We start from the raw sequence: 21,521 nt of genomic DNA, 5'->3' as shown, positions 1-21,521 counted from the left end.
AAAGCTGCCACTTTATGCTTCAGAGAGTTTAAAACAACTCTCTTATTGTTTTGTTGATTCATATAATTTGTCTCCCTGAAGCGTTTTGTGATAGATGTAGTCTGTGTGTGTTAATAAAGTATCCTATCTACAAATAATTCTTGATCCTGAAAGCATTTGTAGAAAAGGTCAGTCAGTGGTTTTATACGTGAACTTAATTTAGAGAAAACCATTTGCTTAAATAACACATTTTTGGGTGGTGGGCTTCTTCATGAACCCTGCTGGTATTTTTTTTAAGTGTTTTCAGAAGTGTGTGTTTTCGTGTGGTCTGTTTACTCTCCAAGTCGAACAAGGCCATGTGTATCGCAGATCGGAAACTTTATACACTGTGTTAAAATTCGCACACCACCTATTTTGATGTCTTTGCTCCTTCCCCCTGTTCTGAATGCAGGCTTGTATAATTGTACAGATGATTGGGCTCCACAGACAGTATGACAGGCAACCACAACACAGCACACTCAAATGTCTGGTTCCCTGAATTTTACTCCCGTTTTTAATTTTATTGTGGATGATTAAGGAGGCCTGCCCAATAATTACTCATGAAAAGCTCACCCAACCATCTGTGTGGATAAACTGAGGTAGTTTTGTGTGCTTTGCAGTTTCACAGTCTCGAAACCTCATGTTTTCCCCACTGAGGCTTGGCTCGGCTCTTGTTTCCCATCTTTTGACCAGTACTTCCTTTGGCTTAAGCTGGTGACCAGTGGCTGGCCTTCAGCGCCACATTTGACCTCCTTTACCCCTGCAGTCAGCAGATGTTGATCCAAAGCTTTGTGTACTGTTGACACTGGCCTCAGAGCCACTAAATGCTCAGCAACTATGGTACAGGTGCAGCCTGATGAAAAATCACAATAGTATATCCCTAGTATCTTGATTGTAGGGTTAGTTATCGCTTGGGTCTTTTCCGATACTGTTGCTAAATTATACTTTTAAAATGGTACTGGTGCTTAAACAGTGTCTGAACCAATTTTTACTTTGGAAAAAAAACAAAAACTTAAAACAACGGTCAACGATAACAATGCCGTTTTTTATTGTTGAGGCGAAGTTGAAACTGTTATGGTTAAAGAATATTTAACATAAAAATACAAATATAAATGTACTTTATATATATTTAAGTGTCTGAACATGACCCAAGCCCAAAACAGTTAAAGTAAGCTGCACTGAGTTTGTGTTACTCTCCTGCAGACACAAATGGTTATTGTTTGTTTTCACAGATTACAGACACGCACAGTGTAAATAATCTGACCAGCCAACGTGACCGACCACATCTGTTTATTATTTAAAACACAAAGTACTGGGTTGTCATGATGCACTGGTCAAGCGCCTCCCTCTTTCTCTCTCATCAGTATTTGACTACAATTCTTCTGACTTTTGATTTGAGATCAATCTATTTTTTTTTACCAAAACCATCTCCCGATATAGCTTTCACTGAATGTGATTCTGTATCCCTATTTTTTTCTTTTTTTTCCCGTATCCACTTCTGACAGTACAAAATATAACAGCTATTTTACGGGGTTGAGTCATGTGTGCCATTTGTTTATAAGTTTTCGTTTAGAGTTATGGACCTCTGAAATATTCTTTCTCTGTGTGCACTGCATTCTCATGCCCTTTTATGGGTATTGGTGGGGCGTTGACTTATGCTAATTGGGATCTCACAAAGACATTCATCCATATATAAACTAGGTTTGTCACAATACTAGAATTTCCGACTTTATACTTATTACGGCTGAATAAGAGAAAGTGGGAACAAAGAGGAAAGTTAAGCTGTCTAGTTGTTAATCATTGTTGAGATTGTTTATAGGTTAAATTTAGTTATATAAAGAAAAAGAAGAAATGGGGAAACTCAGACTACATCTTTTTATATATTTTCTCTAAAATTAAGCACTTTTGATTTTAGGGGAAATGAGAAAATAATATTAATTTATTATAGAGAGCACTTCAGTTTGTTGAAATACTATTGAATTATACTTACTTTGTTTTATTTGTCAGTTTTTTACTTCATACAGACATTGATACAACAACTAGGCTACTTCAACACCTATCAATCGAGTAATAAAATATAATAGCTAGATTCCTTAAAACAAATTATTGTTATGATTAATCTAAAAGATTATCTTTCGATTAATCGATAAAGAAATAATTGATAGGTGCAACCCTAATACTGATACCCAGGATACCCTGTTTTTCCAGTTTGTTTATCAAAATTTCTCAGTCTAAGTAAAAAGACGGCTAATGTGGAGCTGAAATGTTATGGATTACATATTTGATCAAGTGTCCCATTTTGGCCATCTCCGAGGCAGAGGTTGGGTTACCTTAGGTAAATGGATAACGTTAAGGTGTGCTGCCGGCTGGGTAAAAGTTTATGATAACTGTTTAATACTTCAATTTTGTTTAAATGAAAGCTTTTCTGACCTCTCAAAATGTCTTCATAAAGAACGAGGTGTCTCATTATTTGTTCATCAGCCTCCTTAGCCCTACCCTGGTCATTTGACCTGTATGCAAAATACTTCCAAACAGCACTTAAGCTTATTTTCATTTTCGTCTTCAACTAGAATTAGGCACCAAAATTTAGGTTGCGATTAGGTTCAGCAGTTATCATCCGTGTTGGTACAAGTTACTTATGTTTTTTGACTTAAGGGAATTCGTTCCAGTACAATAAACACAGATGGATACATTGCAATAGAGGTAAACCACAGATGGACGGATGTCACTTGAAGGCATGAACTTCAAACCCTCCTGTACAAAGAAGTTATATTCACCTATGCAGTTTAAGTGCTGCAATGGCAAAGGGGACAAAGTCCTGGATTTTGGTACCCAACGCCATTGATTGTCTGTATTTCTGGTTAAGTTGTTGAACATCATTTCCAGGTGGGATGTGAAATGTTACCTTGTTTCCCTGTCCCTCTTCAGTGTTCTCCCAAAGCTTCCCCCTTTAAAAAGTGGAATTTTAACTCCTACTTGATTTCTTGGCTGCATGCCTCAGTAGCATCTTCAGCAAACCAGTGCAGTGACGCTTGTTGCTTCAAAATTCAACTCAAAAAAAGGAAAGATCAAGTCCCCTAAGTGGGGTAGGGTGAATGTCCCCCAGATATGGTACAGTGACTCATGCAAGATTGCTTGCTATTGGAGCCCCCCCTGGAGAGTGAGTAGGTGTAAGTTAATCAGGAACACAGCACGGAGCATTGCGGTCTTCCACGGGAGTCAAGCAACTACAAAGGGAGGGAGGGACAGAGCTCTCCCTAAACCAGGCTGACGGTGGCTTTGCCAAGCAGCCCACTTCTGTTTTTAGACCCAACATCACAACTGCCACAGGTCTCCTGTCCCTTTAATTGTTTCAGCAAATTAAACTGTTTCTCTGAACACCATGTGTTCCTCTGGACTCCGCAATAGGGGCCCTTTGCACTTCCTCTGTGCTGATTTAATTTGGTGAGTGGGGGTTAAAGCGGAGGGTGAAGTTCAAAGATGCATATTTAGAAAGCAATAAAGTGTTCTGATGACATAGTTAATGTTGACTGATTGCCAATTTGGACAAGGAAAGGGGCATTTACTCGTGTGTTTGTGTGTGCACACAGACCGTACATGTTGTTTTTACAGAACACAGTCTCCAGAGTTGGTGTGGGATTAGCATCAGCCTGTCACAGCGTTGTGTCTCCTGTGTTCAGCCCTTAGCCAGTTGACCTGTGGTTGAAACGTCAGTCCCTGATGGATTGAGTTTCAGCTACTGGGCAGGTCTTTGCTCACTGATCTGTATCTTCTTGTCAGGGTTCCCTGTTCCTCCTCCCTCTCATCGGACACTAATGAAAGAGACAACTTAAATCTGGGACCCACGTCCAGCAGGGAGAGTCCTGTTTGGACATTTATCTGTTCAGCTGCAAAAGCTTTTTCTCTGTTCTAAATGCCAGGAGCCCAATAAGCAGCCAAAATGTTATATGATGTGTCCTTGTAAAGATCATGTCGTTGCTCTGATAAGTGATTACTTTTGTGCTTCCTCATTTCAGGTACCTCAATGCTATCCAGACTATGTGCCCCCACATCTTGCGTTACTTGACCACAGCGGTCATCACTAACAAGGATGTCCGTAAGCGTCGGCAGGTTCTAAAGGATTTGGTGAAGGTCATCCAGCAGGTAACAGACGTCCTTTTCTCAAAGTTATCAGGCCATTGCTTATAGGCCACACAGGCTTTGCAAGTATGAGTAACCAACCATGCAACCCAATAGCTTTGCTAACACTTATTTTAAGAGCAGGGAGTGTGTTTTAGAGCTTGGATCCAAGCTGAAGAATCTATAAACCCATTACTTCTGATAAATGGTAGTGAACTGACTGAATGCAACGTACCAGAGCTTTCTCTGCCAATGGCAGCAGATACTTTAGCGATCTAAGCACCGTCTTGGGCTGTGGGTAATCACTAAAACATGTGCTCAGTGCTCTGCTCTATGGCCTCAGGTCAGGTTGCGACTCCTTCTGTAAGCATGATTTGCAACTGTTCAGAGTTCACAATGTGTTTCTGCTCAAGTCCCTGTAAACTGTTATGTTTATTTAGCTATTGTGCCCAGCAGGTGGTCATTTTGACTATATAGTTTTATTTTGATGTTGATCTCACAACCACTATTTTAGTTATTGTGAAAAGTCCTGTTTCATATTGGATCTTTGCTTTATATCTAAATATCTTCTGAACCTCATTGTGTATTTCTGCTTTATTTGCAGCCTAACATATCTGAACCTGTATTTATATTTTTTTCCAGGAATCCTACACCTACAAAGATCCAATTACAGAGTTTGTGGAGTGCCTGTATGTGAACTTTGACTTTGACAGTGCTCAGAAGAAACTCAGGGAGTGCGAGTCGGTGAGTAACCACTTCAGTGACCTCAACATCATTCATTTGAACCTATTGTTCCCGAAACTATGAGAACGACTTTATTGTCCCTCTTTGTGAAAATACAACGATCTTCTGCGAATCTCTGATTTGCAGACGCGACTCCTGAACTTTCACACGGAGCATTGTAGTAAACATGGTTTGCAATCGCGTGATCGGTCTGACCTTCCGCCTGTTCACACAGCTTTCTGTTTCCCGCAGTTCAGCGTGGGTCCGGTGCTGACAGAACAGTGATAGTCGGCGCCTTGTATCTTACTGTCAGAAATAGAGGTCTCCTTGGACACCGTCTCTGACTCAGACTGTAGTCAGATATTTACTATGGCCTGTAATTGACCCATGAGGCCAGTAGTTAACAGTAAAGGCTTTATAACAAAATCTTCTACAGAGGCGTGCAGCCATTCGTTTAAAGAGGGAGATCTGTCATAGCTCCATTGTTTAGAGCATTTCTTTCAATTTCAAGTTTGTAATTACTAAATTTAACTGTCGTCTTTGATGTGAGATTAGAACCAAGATAGTATACTGTCTTGTATGTTGACTACAATGCGGAGACCATTGAACTATGTGATATGATTTGATGATAACATTGGCTCAATCAGGTGATATTTATAGTGCAATGAGACAAAATATACAATTATGTCACAATTTTATTTCATCATATTTTATTACCTTGTATGCCTCTATAGTTCTGTGAATTTGTCAGAATCCTCCTTTCTTTATTCTGTGTCCAAACCTGTTCTAAAAAACAATGCTGATATAGTGATCACCTTCTCCATAGAACCTCAGTCAGATACTAGCATCGTTCTATTCAGGCGTCCTTTTTTGTAAAAAAAGAACAATACTTGTTCCATTAATAGATACTGATAACATTAATAGAGGGCTGATACTGTTTCGTGCTGCTGTAAGTGTTTCCGCTGCCACAAACACTAACGGCACATTTTAATATACTAGTGTCATCTAAATTTTATAACATAGACTATCCTTTTTTCAAGCTGCCATGTGACTATGTGCTTTTTCTATGATAATATCAGTGAAACAATTTAATACAGTTCCCTAAAGCACCATGATCTACAGACTCAATAATGACAATTATGTTGAATCAACACCCTTGATACAGTATTATAAAAGGGACTTATTAAACCTTTCTACAATATTAAAATGCATTTTGTCAGTAACTATGCTTGTGCTTAGGGCAGGGTGATAGACTAGTACTAATGCAACATAAATGTAATCAACAACAATATATGAATGGATATATTATTATTAATTGTGGAAGCATGATGTGGAGAAACGATACATACGTTTTGCTTTAGCAAGCGTTTGTCATTCTCTGAACATTTATCATTATTTTGACAAATATGAAAATTTGTCATGCAAATCTACTTTTACTTCACATCACCGACAAATGTTATCTTGTTGGACAAGGTGCTAATATATCAAACTATTGTTATTCTGACAGGCCTATTGATGTTTCAATTTGGACCTTTTTAAAGTGATGTATTTTCTTTTAGTTGGCTAAACAGAAAAATAGGAATACCAATAAAACATAACAACAAATTAAAGCAGAATTAAATGATGAGACCAGGAAGCCCTGTAATGAGTTTTGCTGGTCAGGTTCAGGGATACAGTAAATGGACAGTAATCACATTTAAAGAGAAAGAGCAGGTGTCTTGGCAGGTGTTGTGCGATATGTTTATTTTGCATAACTTGATCTAGTGAGTCATTCTTTGCATAAACACAGTAATCTAGCTTTCCCAGATGACTTCATTCTTTGGACCTGCAGGACCAAAGGACTAAAGGGTCATTTGGTCACTTTTTCATCTTTTGCCTCTTGAAGAAAAACCTTCAAAATGATGGTTCTCTCCCGAGTTGTAAAGTTTAAGTCAAATCACCAGTTTACTCAAGGTTCCATTTCATTTTAGCCTGTATTCAAGTTAATACAAAGAGTCTTGAGCTTCAGCGCTGTTTAACACATGAATTAGTTATAACCAAACTCATCTGGGCCGATTTGTTTTTGAGTTATACCCTTACAAAAATCTGTGCTTGTTCAGACAGAAAATCTGCAGTATGATCCAAGAGAAATTGGATTTTTCCTGTGCAAAGGCCTCCAGGGACCATCTCCAAATGATGACATGTACCATCAACAATATTAGAGCTGTATCCAATTTCAGCTTAGACATGACAGACGCCCACCGACGTTGTTTAACACTTCATAAGAGCTCCCTGGATTGGGCATGACCTTCCCTCATGGGGTTCTGTTTGCAGAGACTCCGCTGAGGTTAAAACAGATGCTCAATCCCTACTAAATCGGAGGTCATACCCCCAGTTATTCCAGGTGCTTTCAACACTGGCATACCTGTCAGTCTTATCAGAGCCTGTCCAGTAGGCACACAAAAAATGACCCCGCTCAGTTCACAAGCAAGTGTAGCAAGGTGGGTGGCTCCTAAAATGTTTTGCAGCACCTTTAATGCATTGCCTGTGATGGTCTGCAAACATTTTTCTAAATTGTTCTCTTTGAAGCCAGTGCCATTTTCCCCCTGCAAAAATTCACACGCAAGCCTTTAAATGGCACATTATTGTGGCGGTAAAAGGATTCATAGACCGTGCAGTGATTGAGGTAAATGGATACCCCACTGGGATGGGCTGTTGTCTTGATGAGCATTTGTAATGCATCAATTTTGAGCCATTGAGTAGAGTGGCACCCATCTATTTACTGATTGCTGTAATAGCAAGATGTGGGTATTGTTTTCAGCTGCCCTGTTGGCAGTTCACTATACCATGTTCAATAGTACAAGCCAGGGGGAAGGGGGTGAACTGTCTTGTACAAGCTGCGTAAGTTTTCTGTTTTTCTTATTGGTTTTGTCTTTCCCATTCCACCTGAATCTAGAATCACTGTCAGATGTTAGATGCTTGCATGTCAAAGACTGAAAAGTATAGGCCCACCTATAGTCAGACCCTCAGATTGTGCATAAAGGGCTCTTAAAGCCCCTTTCGGGATTTGTTTAAGCTTTGTGGTCTGAATCCCTGATGACACTAATTAGGGCACTTACCTCTTCAAAGTTTTATCTGCCTTAGATAAGCCTTGTCATAGCTGAAATGTGCATTGCCTGGCAGCGCTATGTAGTTGGGATTTATTCAAGCAGAACTCTGGGCAGATAGCAGCTTAAGCAAACCAAGAGCTGGTAATGCAATGTGAAATAGCACTCAATGGAGAGTTGGAATGCAGCATCCTCTGAGAAAAGGGAACGTTTCACACAGTTGTACCTCTAGGACCATAGCTGGGTCCAGAACATTTACAGAAGATGAATGGCCATATGAATTAATAATAATAATAATTCTGATGGTTAACACAGGTGAGACTTAATATACATGGCTGAGAAGCAACACTTATCTTTGAGTTTCTATGAACTGGTCTTGCCGCTGTTGTTGGATAACTAGCTGTGAAATTTGGCAATCCCGGACAGGAGAGTTGACACTCGAGCACCAGACCAGAAGACTGATGACAAGTCACAGATGATGTGGTCATCTCTGTGGTTGGCTCTGTTCTTACTGTATTGTCTCATGTGGTGGCCAAATAATTCAATGATTTGTGGTTGATATGGAGTACCTTGCATGGTCTAGAATTACTGACTGACTGACTGACATACTTGTCTAAGCTGCTTTCAGACTTTCTGACAGCACTGAACTCAGGAGATTCTCCACACTTTCTCGGTAGGAGGTGCATGTGTAAAGTAGGGGTGCAACGATTAGTCAATGTCGTCGACAAAAATCGATGACAGGAATAGTCGCAGACGAATTTACTCGTCGATGATTCGTTGGTTACGTCATAACACGTGTTTTTCGTGCCGTGCAGTTGAACTAAACGTCGTTTTACCGGAGGTGCTGATGAAAGCAGCTGAGGAGTGAGCCATCTCGCTTCCTTCCTATCTCTGAAAGTCGCGCATGTGCAATAGCGTCAAAACACGGTCCAATGGCGCCTCCGCTGCAGCAGCATCGCGCACCAGAAAGTAAAAAGTTCCGGAGAACTTCACCCGTAACAGCCCGAAAAAAACTACCTGCAGTATTTGTTGCGGTGGACCTGCTCTCCATGGAAGCATGACATGCGCATTTGAGGAGGAGGCACGTGTGACTTCGTAACGGAGACGATGCGGACTCGCCTCTGTCAGATGTTATATATACACGTATATACCTGCGCGCAGGATTCTAGCATCCATTACAAAAATATGGTTTAAACTTTTTATTAACAAGTTTAAAAGCGAAATGTTATCCTATTGCCTGACAAACGTCTTTTTTTAATCACAATTATTTAGTCAGAAGAAGACTGTAGTTTCGTTTGTTGATGGTTTTATTGCTGTTACTTTCCCTGTCATTTTTGTTAACAGGAAAAATGAATACTTGATTTTTAATTTATTTGTTTTATTAGCACTTTGCCTGTCCTTGCTTTTAAATGGACAAAAACTTGATTTGTCTTTGCTTTTGTGTCAACAGTACCCTTATATGAAACAAAGTTTATTAAAAGACATTTTTTTAATGAAGTATCAATATTTATTGCCTTTATTTTCAGTCATCACATGCCTCGAACAACCTCAAGCTAAATTTAAAAGCTGCTTGCTAAATAAGAGCAATTGAGAATTTGTGTCATTCATAATCCGATTAGTCGATTAATCGTTTCAATAATCGGTGACTAATCGACTATCAGAATAGTCGTTAGTTGCAGCCCTAGTGTAAAGGCAAATGTCCGATTGAGGGCCTTCAGATTATCTGCCGACTTTCTCCGCCTGGCTCACTGGTATAAAGCCTGCAGAAAGTCAAGAGAATCCGATGTGACAACACAGCGGGGGATCCTCTGCTGGATTAACAGCAGGGGGATGTTGATGTTGGCGACACCGTGTGTCTGTGTGTAAAGAATGTCACTTCCTGCTAGTGCTTGCTGCACCTGGCTGCGCCTGCTCTCGCCTGAATAATGCTGAAGATTTGTTGCTGTTGTGAATGCGTCTGTGCAGAGAACCTCCTGCTGCGTTGTACATGGTCTCCAAACTTTATCTGCAGGTCATGTCTGAAAACGTCTCTACTGACTTTTAGAGGGAGCACTAAAACTTTGGTCATAACAAACCTTTTGCGAGCATTGATTTAGACGGTATGGTCCTCCCTCCCCTGTTCTATATATGCCCTGTTCCAGACAGATACAGCATATTGAAATGTGGGTTTCTGCTCTACTTTCCTCTTCAGTTTGATGGTTCCAGCTTGAATGTCCTAATGAATTTTAGAAAAGGTGTAACTTCTGTGTGTACTCCACTTTTTTTGTCCAATTTAAACCTTAAACTTATGCAATGAAGGAGGTTTGAAGTAGCCCTAATAGCAGACAGAAATAATCCATTGTGTGATAATTGTACTGCTTTTAAATAACATGCATTCTGTCTCTTAGGTTCTTGTGAATGACTTCTTCCTGGTTGCTTGCCTGGAGGACTTCATTGAGAATGCCCGTCTCTTCATCTTTGAGACCTTCTGCAGGATTCACCAATGCATTAGCATCAGGTAAGTCACTTAACATAAACTAGGCCAAAGTGAAACATAACATTTTTAAATCAGCAGTGAGTAGCAGACATTGGTCATACTGCGTGGGGATAATATGGCAGCTTTTGAATCCTGACTGTAAAGTGCAGCAAAAGTCTGGCAGACGTCCCTTAAGACTTACAGGAAGTCCTGTTTGCTATCTCTAGACGTTGTATGCATTCTGTCAGTAGGAAGTAAGACCATGGGCTTTGGAATCAGTGCAATTTAACTCATAGATAAGTGTTTATGGCCCGTCTGCACACAGCCATGCTGACCGCACACATCTCATGGATTAAGCATTGTGAAGTTTAACTGCTCCCAGGTTTCCACAGGTTGCTCTGGAGATCTTTTAAGACCACCTGTCCGAGAACAATTCATGAACATTTTTCTGCCAGGAAGAGGCCAAGATAAGACTCTAAGTTTGCAGCTACTCTTATCCACAAGAACATTTCAGCTCCTTTTTTGTGAGGGTGGTGGAGGTCAGAGGGCTCTGTAGGTCTCTATTGACTCCTGTTTCAAATTTTAGTTGAGTTGCATTATAATAAAATTGACTTTGGATGCCTCCCCAAAACCATGAAATTTAGTCAATGCTAATTATAGTGAGCATTAGCTGAGAGGGGGAAAAAAAGATTATAGTAATTGTCTACAATTAAGAGAGATGACAGGATTTGGCTGCTTCTTCAAATCAGTTTTATAGTGTATATGAAGGCAGAAGCATTCACCCTTCTCAGCCTTTAATTCGTTTTGTAAAGGTAAATTTATGCTTGTTGCCCTATCTAATCTGGGATATCAGATATTGCATGTTATTTTGTTGTTTTACCTGTTCATCATTAATATATGGTACAAATTTCACACTGATTTCATAAGCTATATTCATACTATGCTGCCCCTCGGGCAAATTGTGAACACTGTAAATTTGAGGCAAGGTCTGCATTTTAAATATGGTCCATGAACATGTGATGTTCAGTGGAAAGAGGGAACGAATTACTTCTGTTGACACGAAAATGATTGCATTGACTGTTACATAGGGCTGTGGAGGTCTGTAGTCAAGGTTGAACCGTGGAACATGATCAGGCCCTGTCGAAATCTCCAGTTGCAGATTGTCTGGAATTGATTAGGAGTCCTGGTTCTTTTTGGCAGACTTACTGCAATTGGATCCATTTACTTGTTAAGTACCACAAAGGTTAGTGGTAACACTGAAAGAGGAAGTTGAATGGTGATATTTCTACTTTTCACCTTTTTGTGTCCCCAGCTCTGTTTGTGGAGGTACACAGGAACACATATTAGGGGCAATTTCAGGGATTTCTGTGTTTATTTCTGGCCATGTTATGACGATGGACAGATCATGTCTAGTCTTGACAGACACCCAAATTCCATGTCATTAGCACTCTGTCCAGAAGCCCTCTGTATCAAAGCGTGTACCCAGATGAATTTGATGGCTGTATTTAATGAGGACATTTTTACAGCTGTTGGCCATGATGGTTTCACAGATATTTAGCTCGCCTTGTGCCCACAGCTTTAGACACAAGAGTACACCAGAAGTTGGCGTAATTTAGTTATTTTATGGAATAAAGGCTTATGTAAAATGTACTGGAAGTGAAAATGCGATTTCAGCCTGCATTGCACTCTTTATTACGTGGGTTAGGGTTAGGGTGCACGCATGCACGCCAAACACACACAAACACACACACGACTAGACTTTTCATTGTCCTGAGTTCGTTTCTAATCTAGCTTTGTTTTCCCTGTTTGATATACAGGACTTAGTTCTTTCTTGTTTCAGTGACGAGACCCTGCTTTGACCTCAAATGCACACTTGTCCTTTGACATTTTGAGTAAATGCTTGAGACGTGATCATTTGGGCATTTTCTTCTCCCCTCATCACTAGATTGTATTTGTACACAACAGCTCACTGGTAGTTGGAAGGGGTGTCTTGTGTATTTGGATGCAACACTGAAGATCTTTCCACCTCACAATTGAGTCATTAAAAAGACCACACGATCATTTCGGTTTCCCCGAAAAATCAATTTTACCCCAAGCTGAAAGTGAGGTTGCTCCAAGTGGCTCGGAGTCTCCCAAATGCTATCATATGTTAGTGTTTAACAAAGGATTCATTTTAGGCCAGCCATGTTAAGAAGGGGGCTACTTTTGAGAAGGATCCCCCTTTCTCCTTCCTCCTTTAAGAGCGTTAGACCGCAATCCCTGACCCCTCTATTCTAGTGTGAGGTTGGTATTGAGACCCACAGGATTCCCCTAGCCTGGAGTCGAAAGCTCAGGAGCCAAAATGAATAAAGGGTCGAAATGAAAGTGATCCCTTCTCCCCCAAGGAAAGGGATCATGGTTGTGTAAAATAAAACCAGTCATGGAGGCCGTCTGCTCGGCTGAAGGGCCAAAGGATGTCAATAGTGTAGGTTGTTTGAGTCCGACCTATTCCCCCTGTCCTTCTTTTCTCTCCCTCTTTCTCCTCTTTTCTTGCCTGCAGTCAGGGGTTTAGTAAGGGTAGCTGCTGTAGACCTCTCTCAAAGACAATGAGATAAAGTAACCATGCTCTGATATACAAATGCCTTCCTGGGAGGAAAACATTGCCAGACTTTGTTGTATAAATTAGATTAGAGAACTTTGACTGGTGCGGTCCAGGGCCCTGGGCATTTTGGGGTGCTCTCTGTTCCTGTGTTATGCTGCACAGATCACGTTTTGAGGGGTTAGGGGTTAGCTTAACTCCCCGTTGAGGAAACCAGATCATGTTTGTTTTGATCATCATATCTGACCTGGACTTGACTGACATGTGCCCCCACTTTAGTGAATTGTCAAACAAAACACCCAGTTCCCCTGCCCAGCAATCACTTAATCACAAGGGTAAAATCAGAACGAAAAACTATTTTCATACGAATTTGCCATAGATTACCTGATTGTTGGTTAAATAAGTGTAGGGCTTTTCTGAGTATGAAAGAGTGGAGCTCATAACAGGCGGTGGCGGTTGTTCTTTCCATTACTTAATAATTACCTCTGTAGCGAACGGTTATTCACAATGTCACTTTAACCTTGTTCATATTTGATTCAGGAGTCTGGGTTGTGTTTTATTTCATTATTTCGGAAGCAGTTGTTTGTCCAAATAGCCAAATCATCAAGTGTTTTTCATCAGTCGATGTGAGGTGCAACTGGCAGCAATCTAAGTGTAATCATTTATTCTGACTTTAAACTGAACCTTCATGTAAGAAAAGTTGTCAGTTATAGAATATCTCCAAAGTCAAATGATTTCTGTTACGGAGAAAAGATTATTCACACATTTATCTCTGCCCTGTATGTTCGTCTCTCCCCAAATTCTCTGCTGCTTCTGCAACCCATCCAAAATTCTGCAGCTGTACTTCTAACTGGTTCCAGAACATTTCACAAGAATATTCCCGTTTTAACCTTTTAATTGGCTACCTAGGTCTTTTAGAAATTATTTTTAAAATGCTTTTTATAACTTTTACGGCTCTGTCCGGTTTGGTACCTTAGAGCTTTTCTCTCCTGTGACGTAACGTGCTACTTGAGACCTCAGAAAACATCAGTCCCCAAGTCTCGACTAAAAAATGTGAATTTGATGTTTGAGCCCCCCAGTTCAAATCACCGTTGATTCAAATTATTTGTTTTCCAGTTGTTTTATCAGTAGTTCTCCTAGTTATATTTGCCCTCCTCAGTGCCACTTTGTCTCTTTTCTTCCTTGTCTTTTGCTGCTTTGTTCACTTTTTGTGTTTGTGCAGCAATTTGTAACTTTTTAAAATAGAGCTTCATAAATAACAGTTTATTGTCATTGGTAACAATGCACCACTTGCTCGTGCAACATTTAGGACTGCAAACTAAAATCCTCAGTGTTAAAAGTGTCACTCTATGATTGCTGACATGTGTGCTCCATCACAGGCCAAAGTTGCGTCATTAGACAGCTGACGCTTTTCCAAACTTGTTAGGTTCCCAATAATGATCCATTGGACCAATTTCGTTGTCATGCATAATTTTATCCAGGTTTTTGACGACCTGAAGTATAATCAGATGTCCACCTCAGCTAGTGTTACTAGTTTTTTGATGGGAGTGACAGGTTGGTCAGTCTCTCGTTACCGTTTTCCCTCGTCTTCGCTGAAGAGATCCACATGAATCAAGTCTAAACGGCTGTTTTTCTAACTCGTTATCCACCTCCTCCATCACCTCACTATGGTGAAAATGTTGCGAGAGATGCACTGTCACTTTGAGACTAAACCCTATGTTGCTCATTATGCTGAGGTAATGCTCTTTATTTGTTGTTTATGGTTTTAATGCCCCAACCAGACACTGACATCATTTCACTTCCCCTCTTTATGTGGTTTTGCCACCATTTTACCACGAGCTAGTCATGCTTTTTTCTGTTCTAGCCTTGAGGTAAGACAGACATTATCACAAATCCCAAGTAAGATTACTTTTCACCAAAAGAATGTCTTAAATAAGTCAAGAGTGACGGGTGAAATCAGTAATGTTGTTGGGATCTGTTTACAGAGCCGTTGCGTGAGAAGTGGTGTGGTCCCTGCAGATTCAAGCTTACTCACAAAGTGTGATTAATGGACCAGGAAGTCATAATAAGTCAAGCAAATTTTTGTATAGGTCTTATAACCCCTTTTACTTTGTGTATTCAAACATAGGCTATACACCTATGACAAATTTGTACCTATAGTATTTGTGTTAGGTTTTTCAGGGGTTGCAGTGTTGGTGTCTTGCTCTTGAGGTAGGGTTGCTGTAGTAATTGTCAGCAGTGCACAGAGGGGTTGGGGATATTTATTGGGGCCCTTATATGAAATGTGGTAGGCGTGGAGGGTGGTGGGGGTCAGACAGGAGGGAGGGGGCAGGAAATGTAGGGGGGGGGGGATTGATGGGGGGATACCGAGGGGGTCGAGTTATTTTGAAAGCCACAAGGGAAGCCAGCTGCACTGGGTAAAGCCTTGGATCAAAGAATGCCAGCCACCCGCATACATCCCCTCCCTACGCGGTGACACATCCATGTCTCGCTGTATCAAAGAGCAGCCCAGTCTCCAACCTGGCTTTTATTTTGAGGGACAGTTGCTGGTTGGACCAGTGTGTCATGACAAACTTGAGTGGCCAGGCCGTGTCCTGGACATAGGAACAAGAAATGTGACCACAGAAGCCCACAACATGGGGCAGAGCTCGCGCTTCTAATTGAGTTATTCATAGGAGTCTGTAAATCAAGCTCTCATTAGCAGAGGACCATTAGAAGTGTTTTGGAGTGTGCTTCATATTGCAAACCTTTGCCTGAAGGGCAATATGTTTGCCATTTATTAACACTGTCAAATGAAAATGGTGACTAGTCCTTTGACTGCTAATGTTCAACATCCATCATAATGTGGTGTTAACTTGGTGCTATTACATATTTTACATAGACTGTTTATCGCTTCCAGACTGCAGCCCAGTGTAAGTAAAGTCCTGGTTTGCAACAGCCTAATATTTTCCAGGACTCAACAACTGTACAGAATGTGTATGATTGGACAAAATATAAATGACAATTAAACAAATGTTTTGTTTCAGATGACATTCTCCACTAATTTTTATCTTTTTATTTGGTTTAAGCAGCTCTGTGGGGCTGTACTTCAGCAAAGCAGTGCTTTGAGCCAAATGTTAATATCAGTGTGCTGAAATGCTCATTGTTTGCTTGGTATAATGGATTGTTATCCAGTTAACATGCTAATATTTGCTTATGAGCACTAAACACTAAAGCTGCTTTCAGACATGCATTGAACTCTGGATAATCCGCTGTATGTGAGAACCCAACTGTCTGAGTCAGTTGCTGGCGGCATTCTCCAGAGTTTTTCCTGACTGCCCTCTAATAAAAACTCTGTAGAATGTCTGTGTGAGAATACAGCAGGAGATTATCAGGAGGATTCCCGGATAGTGTGCGGTGCCTAGATGACGTTTTTAACAGGCGGCAGGTGAAAAAGAGGTGTCATACAGGTAGAGGACGAGATTTGAGAGCTTTTGGGGATAAGAGCTGATGCTGGTGTCAATGTGCTGTTATCAAATACATGTGGTCTCTGAAGCAGAATTGTTATATTTCATCCTGCCCGGTGGTGTCAGTGGTAAACTGCAGAGTTGACAAACCAACATTGCCATACATAAATTAAGACCATGTAAGTGTTCATGCATTGACAAACACCATACATTTTTACTTCCATGGCACCAGGGAGCTCATGGCCATTGGATGCATCCTTGAACAGTCCAATCAACTTTCAGGAGAATCTGAGCTCACCACTGTGCTAGACCCCACTACCCTGTCTGTTGCCTTGTACCCAGACCCAGGTTCAAGCCCCATGTTTCTTGTTTCCTCAACAGCATGCTGGCAGACAAACTGAACATGACGCCTGAGGAAGCTGAGAGATGGATTGTGAACCTTATCCGCAACGCCAGGCTGGATGCCAAGATCGACTCCAAACTGGTGAGACCTTCTGTCTTCCTCCTCAATCAATCAGCCCAGTGCAGAACTAATGAATCAAAGCTTTTTAACAGACCTTTGCAGCTTGATGGTGGTCGTGATTGTCATTGTCGCCTTCCAGAACTGTGCATCTTGTGCAGGATAAAGAGGAATTATGCGTGTCCTGATTTTTGTAATTGAAGGGTAAAGATGGCTGTAAGGACGTCGCAACCACAATATCTCACCCTTGTTAGGACCCTTTTGTGAGGCTCCATGTTAACCCTACATGTTTTGGCAGACACATCACGACAGTTCTCTGTAATCAACAAATCATAGCCCAGTCCCTCAGAATGACATGGAATTATGTGGATGTGCCCACAGTAGATGTGACTGGGACCATAAGCAAAGTTTGTAGGATGGTGTGTCTGCGAGACCAAATTGACTTGGCTTATTGGTGTTAATGTTTGTCTGTCCATATTTCCAGGGTCACGTTGTCATGGGGAACAACGCCATATCTCCATACCAGCAGGTGATTGAGAAGACCAAGAGCCTCTCATTCCGTAGCCAAATGTTGGCCATGAACATTGAGAAAAAAGCGGCCCACAACAGCAGGAACGAGGTGAGTCAAAACACGTACTGTACATACAAAATGCACATAAGGCGCCGCTCCCAGCTGAAGCTAGTCATCCCTCCCTTACCGATCAGATTGCGAGAAGGTCAACGTGAACCCGGGGCAGTTCAAAGCATCTCAAATGATCAGCTCAGAAGAACAAGGCTAAAGAATGTTGATGAACAACCATCAACAAAAGCTCTCTTTACACGAAATAAGCCAGTAAGAGCAAGTTTAACAGAGCTGAGGCTTTCATCCCTCCATTGCTCTTCAAAGGCCTAATGACAAGGTAGATTCCAAACAACCATAAAACGAGGGCCTGAGCTCAGTGACTCAGCTCAGCAACTTAAATAAGATGGACCCTCACACTGGCTTTTGGTGAACATTACTCAAAGCCTGGAGTTCCCTGCACTTAGGACCTGTTGCAGATGTCTGGCTCAGGGTCCAGTCATCCCATTTAAGTGTGTTTTTGATGTTGACTCTGTGCGTTTTGAGTGGTATGTAGACGGCTCAAGCACTACAACTACACAGAATGTCATAATCGCACGCATACTGTGAACAGGAGCTGCGAGCGGTTGCTTCACACAACTCTGCAGTCGGTGAAGACATGCAGCGTCTGTCAGAGCGGATTGATGGGTTGGTTTGCTCGCCAAACACCTGACTGCACCAAGGCCACCGAGTTACAACAGCCATGTTAAATATTCACTTTTTAACTGTGCAGCTCTTTAGTGGCTGTGTTTTGATGTGCTCAATTACCCTCCTGCCTATTGTTTGAATATCTGCAGGAGTGCTGCCATAACCCAGTCCTGTAAAAAAAAAAAAAAAAAACTACCCCCCTCATTAAGGAGTTTTTGTAATAAGACAAAAAGAGGCTGCAAACAACTCGCAGAGCACCACTACATCCTGCTGTCCTCAAGGCTACAAATCACTTACATATAGAGAACATTAACTGCCTACCATCTGGGCCGGCTGCTGAGGGTCCCTGTCAGCTCTCACAGCCACCCAGCGCTCACCAGCAGAACACACACATTACACACTCCCGACAAGGAAAACATCAGTGCTTAACTGCTTGCACATGTATGTTACTTTTTCCCGTTTCTCACAATCAACAACAAAAAGTTTCAATTTGTTTCCGTGATCCACAAATGGTCTAACTTAACTTTCTCTCCATGCTCTTCTTCCAGACCCCAAATTGGGCAGGTCAGGAATCTGGATTTTAGCGGCGCAACGGAGACGGATCCATCCTGCCCTGTGTTTTTACTACTTTTCTTTTTCCACACTTGTCTCTCAAGGAGCATAGTACTGTTTTGCACTTGGTACAAGTCATCAGCAGTTCAATAAAAGTGACCAACAAAACCATTTTCACCCTTTGCCTTATTTCTGGACATTACAAATGGTAGTTGAGGTTTGAGTGGTCAGACTTTTTTGTATCAGTAATACTTGATGAAGTTTTAATGTGCTCAAGTGAGTCACTGAGTGGGACAGTTAAGACTGCTGTGTGTGTGATGCGGCTCATGTGTGTGCTGTAATGATGAATGGCTGTTTAGTCTGTTGGTTTTATGGTGTTTTAGTGGTTCGCTTCACCGTGGCAGGCTGAGTGTCTCTGAGTGGGGACGTCAGCCGAAGGGGGCAAACAGAGGTGATGTAGAGTTACCAGTGGCCACACTCTCTGCCAGTCATGCTGCCCATCTGAGGACATGAGGGAGCCATAAAGAACCATTAGCCAGACGGACACAATCTTTTTAATGTCCCACCCCACCCCCGCTTTCCTCTGCCTTCGACCTTCTCATAACTCAGTCCTCTGACTCGCCCTCCCTCCCTCCTCCATTGCAGTTGCTCACAAACAGGCCTTCATGTAATTCAACCAGTTTTAAGGGGTTTTATTTCAGAACTACACCTGCCTTATTAGACTAAATCAGAAGGGCACAGGGTGTCTCATCACTTGAATGTGAGCTTGACTCTACAAACATTCTGCTTAACCGAAGCATGAAGAAGCGAGACAGACTGATGATAGACATTTTCCTTCTCTTAAAGTTACCATATTTTGGCCATTTACAGGTTCATAATTTTAATTTGGTCGTCTAGGTTTACATGGCGCAATGTTCGTCTGAAAAGCTCCATTTTAGCTCTTGGCCCGCCTCCTAAAAATCCCAGTCTGCGCTGATTGGTCAGCTGGCACACTGTTGTGGTGACTGGTCAACCACTTAGAGATAAACGCTTTATGGAAAACAAGCCAGGAGCGCAAGCAAGGCGTTCAAGCTCTCCAGGAGCAGTGATTTAGGTGGGACGGACAGAGTTTGGCCTCTGTAACCCAGCAAAACTTTTTACAAAATGTCTTCATTGAACAAATGAAAAGGGAAAAAATCCTGTACCGTGAAATTGAAATAAGAAAATATCCCTTTTTTAGTTTTCAGTGAATCTCAGTGAATCTTTAAATAGATTAAGTTTTGGCCAACCCACAATATATCGAGACCATTTGACCAGAGTAAAGAGCTGTTGAGCCACTTCTCTGTACAGTTAAACATGCAGATGAATTTATATTAGTATTCAGGATGCATACTCTCTAAACCTTCAGCACGACTGTAGGACACGTGTCTGAGTGTTCGAGCTCATTACGTCCACTAAAGAGGTTATGTTTTCACCCCTGTCCTTTTGTTTGTAGGTTGATTTGTTTGTATGCAAGCAACATTACACAAAAACAACACAACAGATGAAAGAACAAAACCTGATGAAAGAATGCGGTATGGGTCAGGGAAAACCCATTCATTTATTCTGGGGACCTTGATCAGGGGACAGATACAGGATTTTTTTCCAAAAGGAACTTACAAGATGGAGCATTTTTCAACATTTCCACTAATTTCCCAGACAATAATTAATGGATCTTGATGAAAGTAATCTGGCACATATAGGGAACTGATATCCATGAGTGTGTGTCATTTGTACAGCTTGAATGACTAAGGGCACTGTGGGGCCTTCGTGGAGGTATGAGCCCTAGAGTGCAATCCTGGTTTAGAGTGTTACTTGAAATAGAAAAAAGGGAAGTCTGACCTTTGAGGCTCCTGAAAAGCTGGGGTCAGAAGTTAAAGCTTTCTTGAAGAATCGATTTTCAAGGCAATACAAAGACAAAACAGGTCCATTGGTAATACTTACAGTTGAACAGTCAAAATTTTTTATCAGAAATAATAACCTTTACCTGAAAATACATATCACATGACCATTCATGTACACTCGGCGTGTGCAAGCCGGGGAAAACTGAGAGCTGGTGGCTTAGTTGCAAAAACTACCAAAAAGCAAGAACCTGCAATTTTGGAAAATTAAGATGAGGGATTTCTTTTCGTGAACTGACAATGACGTGGAACTGTTACAGAAAGGAAGTGTTAGCAATGCTATGCAACCACCACCGATACACGAGTCGCAACTGATTCAACCCGAAGAGGATATTGCTGTATACATCAATGTATGGTAAGTGTTTCTGGAGTATGGGCCGACAAGAACTCTGGACTAGTGTGGATGCAGACGTAAACGTGGTCGATGTGATTTAAAACACACTAGTGTGCACGTAGCTGAAGTTCAAATGATCCCCACCCCATCAAAACAGCGAGAAGAGCACAGTCACAAAGAAATAGGAAAATCTCTCGTGCTACAGCCAGAACTGTTTTGGGAGTACATTTTGTGTTAATCCTCAGACCCTATGATTTATTATAGAAGCCGGTTTGAGAAACAATTCTTTCACAGCCTGTTAAAAGAGCATATAAGCTACATTTTTACGTGTCACGTTACAATTTTCTGAATTCTTTTGACACACTTTGAAAACCTGGAATCCATTCCTCTGTGAGTCCAACGTTTTCAAGTTGCATTTTAAGACTTGGAGAGTTGAAACTTTCATTTTTTTCATATTCAAAAGACATATGGACTGAAACATGTTACAAAGAATTGCCCTTGAATGTGCAAAGTGTTCTCGCTCTCGTTCTTCACCAACAGTTGGATTTATACCTACTTCTCATGGAACTGTATAAATTTCCCATT

At 41.3% G+C, this 21,521-nt stretch overlaps 1 protein-coding gene across 1 annotated transcript in view; it reads left to right on the top strand.

Moving 5' to 3' along the window:
- eif3ea (eukaryotic translation initiation factor 3, subunit E, a) overlaps window positions 1-18,854 on the top strand; it is a 39,408-nt gene extending 20,554 nt beyond the window's left edge. Inside the window, exons 8-13 of the mRNA XM_061081218.1 lie at window positions 4,035-4,161; window positions 4,780-4,881; window positions 10,334-10,443; window positions 16,807-16,909; window positions 17,370-17,504; window positions 18,680-18,854. Coding sequence (XP_060937201.1) covers window positions 4,035-4,161; window positions 4,780-4,881; window positions 10,334-10,443; window positions 16,807-16,909; window positions 17,370-17,504; window positions 18,680-18,715 — 613 coding nt within the window. The 3' untranslated portion in view covers window positions 18,716-18,854. The remainder of the gene's footprint in view (window positions 1-4,034; window positions 4,162-4,779; window positions 4,882-10,333; window positions 10,444-16,806; window positions 16,910-17,369; window positions 17,505-18,679) is intronic.
- Window positions 18,855-21,521: the final 2,667 nt, after the last annotated feature.

Source organism: Limanda limanda, chromosome 11 (assembly GCF_963576545.1).
Source record: "Limanda limanda chromosome 11, fLimLim1.1, whole genome shotgun sequence".
Classification (NCBI taxonomy): domain Eukaryota; kingdom Metazoa; phylum Chordata; class Actinopteri; order Pleuronectiformes; family Pleuronectidae; genus Limanda; species Limanda limanda.
Note: the sequence above shows the minus strand (reverse complement) of the source record. Positions and strands in the feature narration are given on the sequence as shown.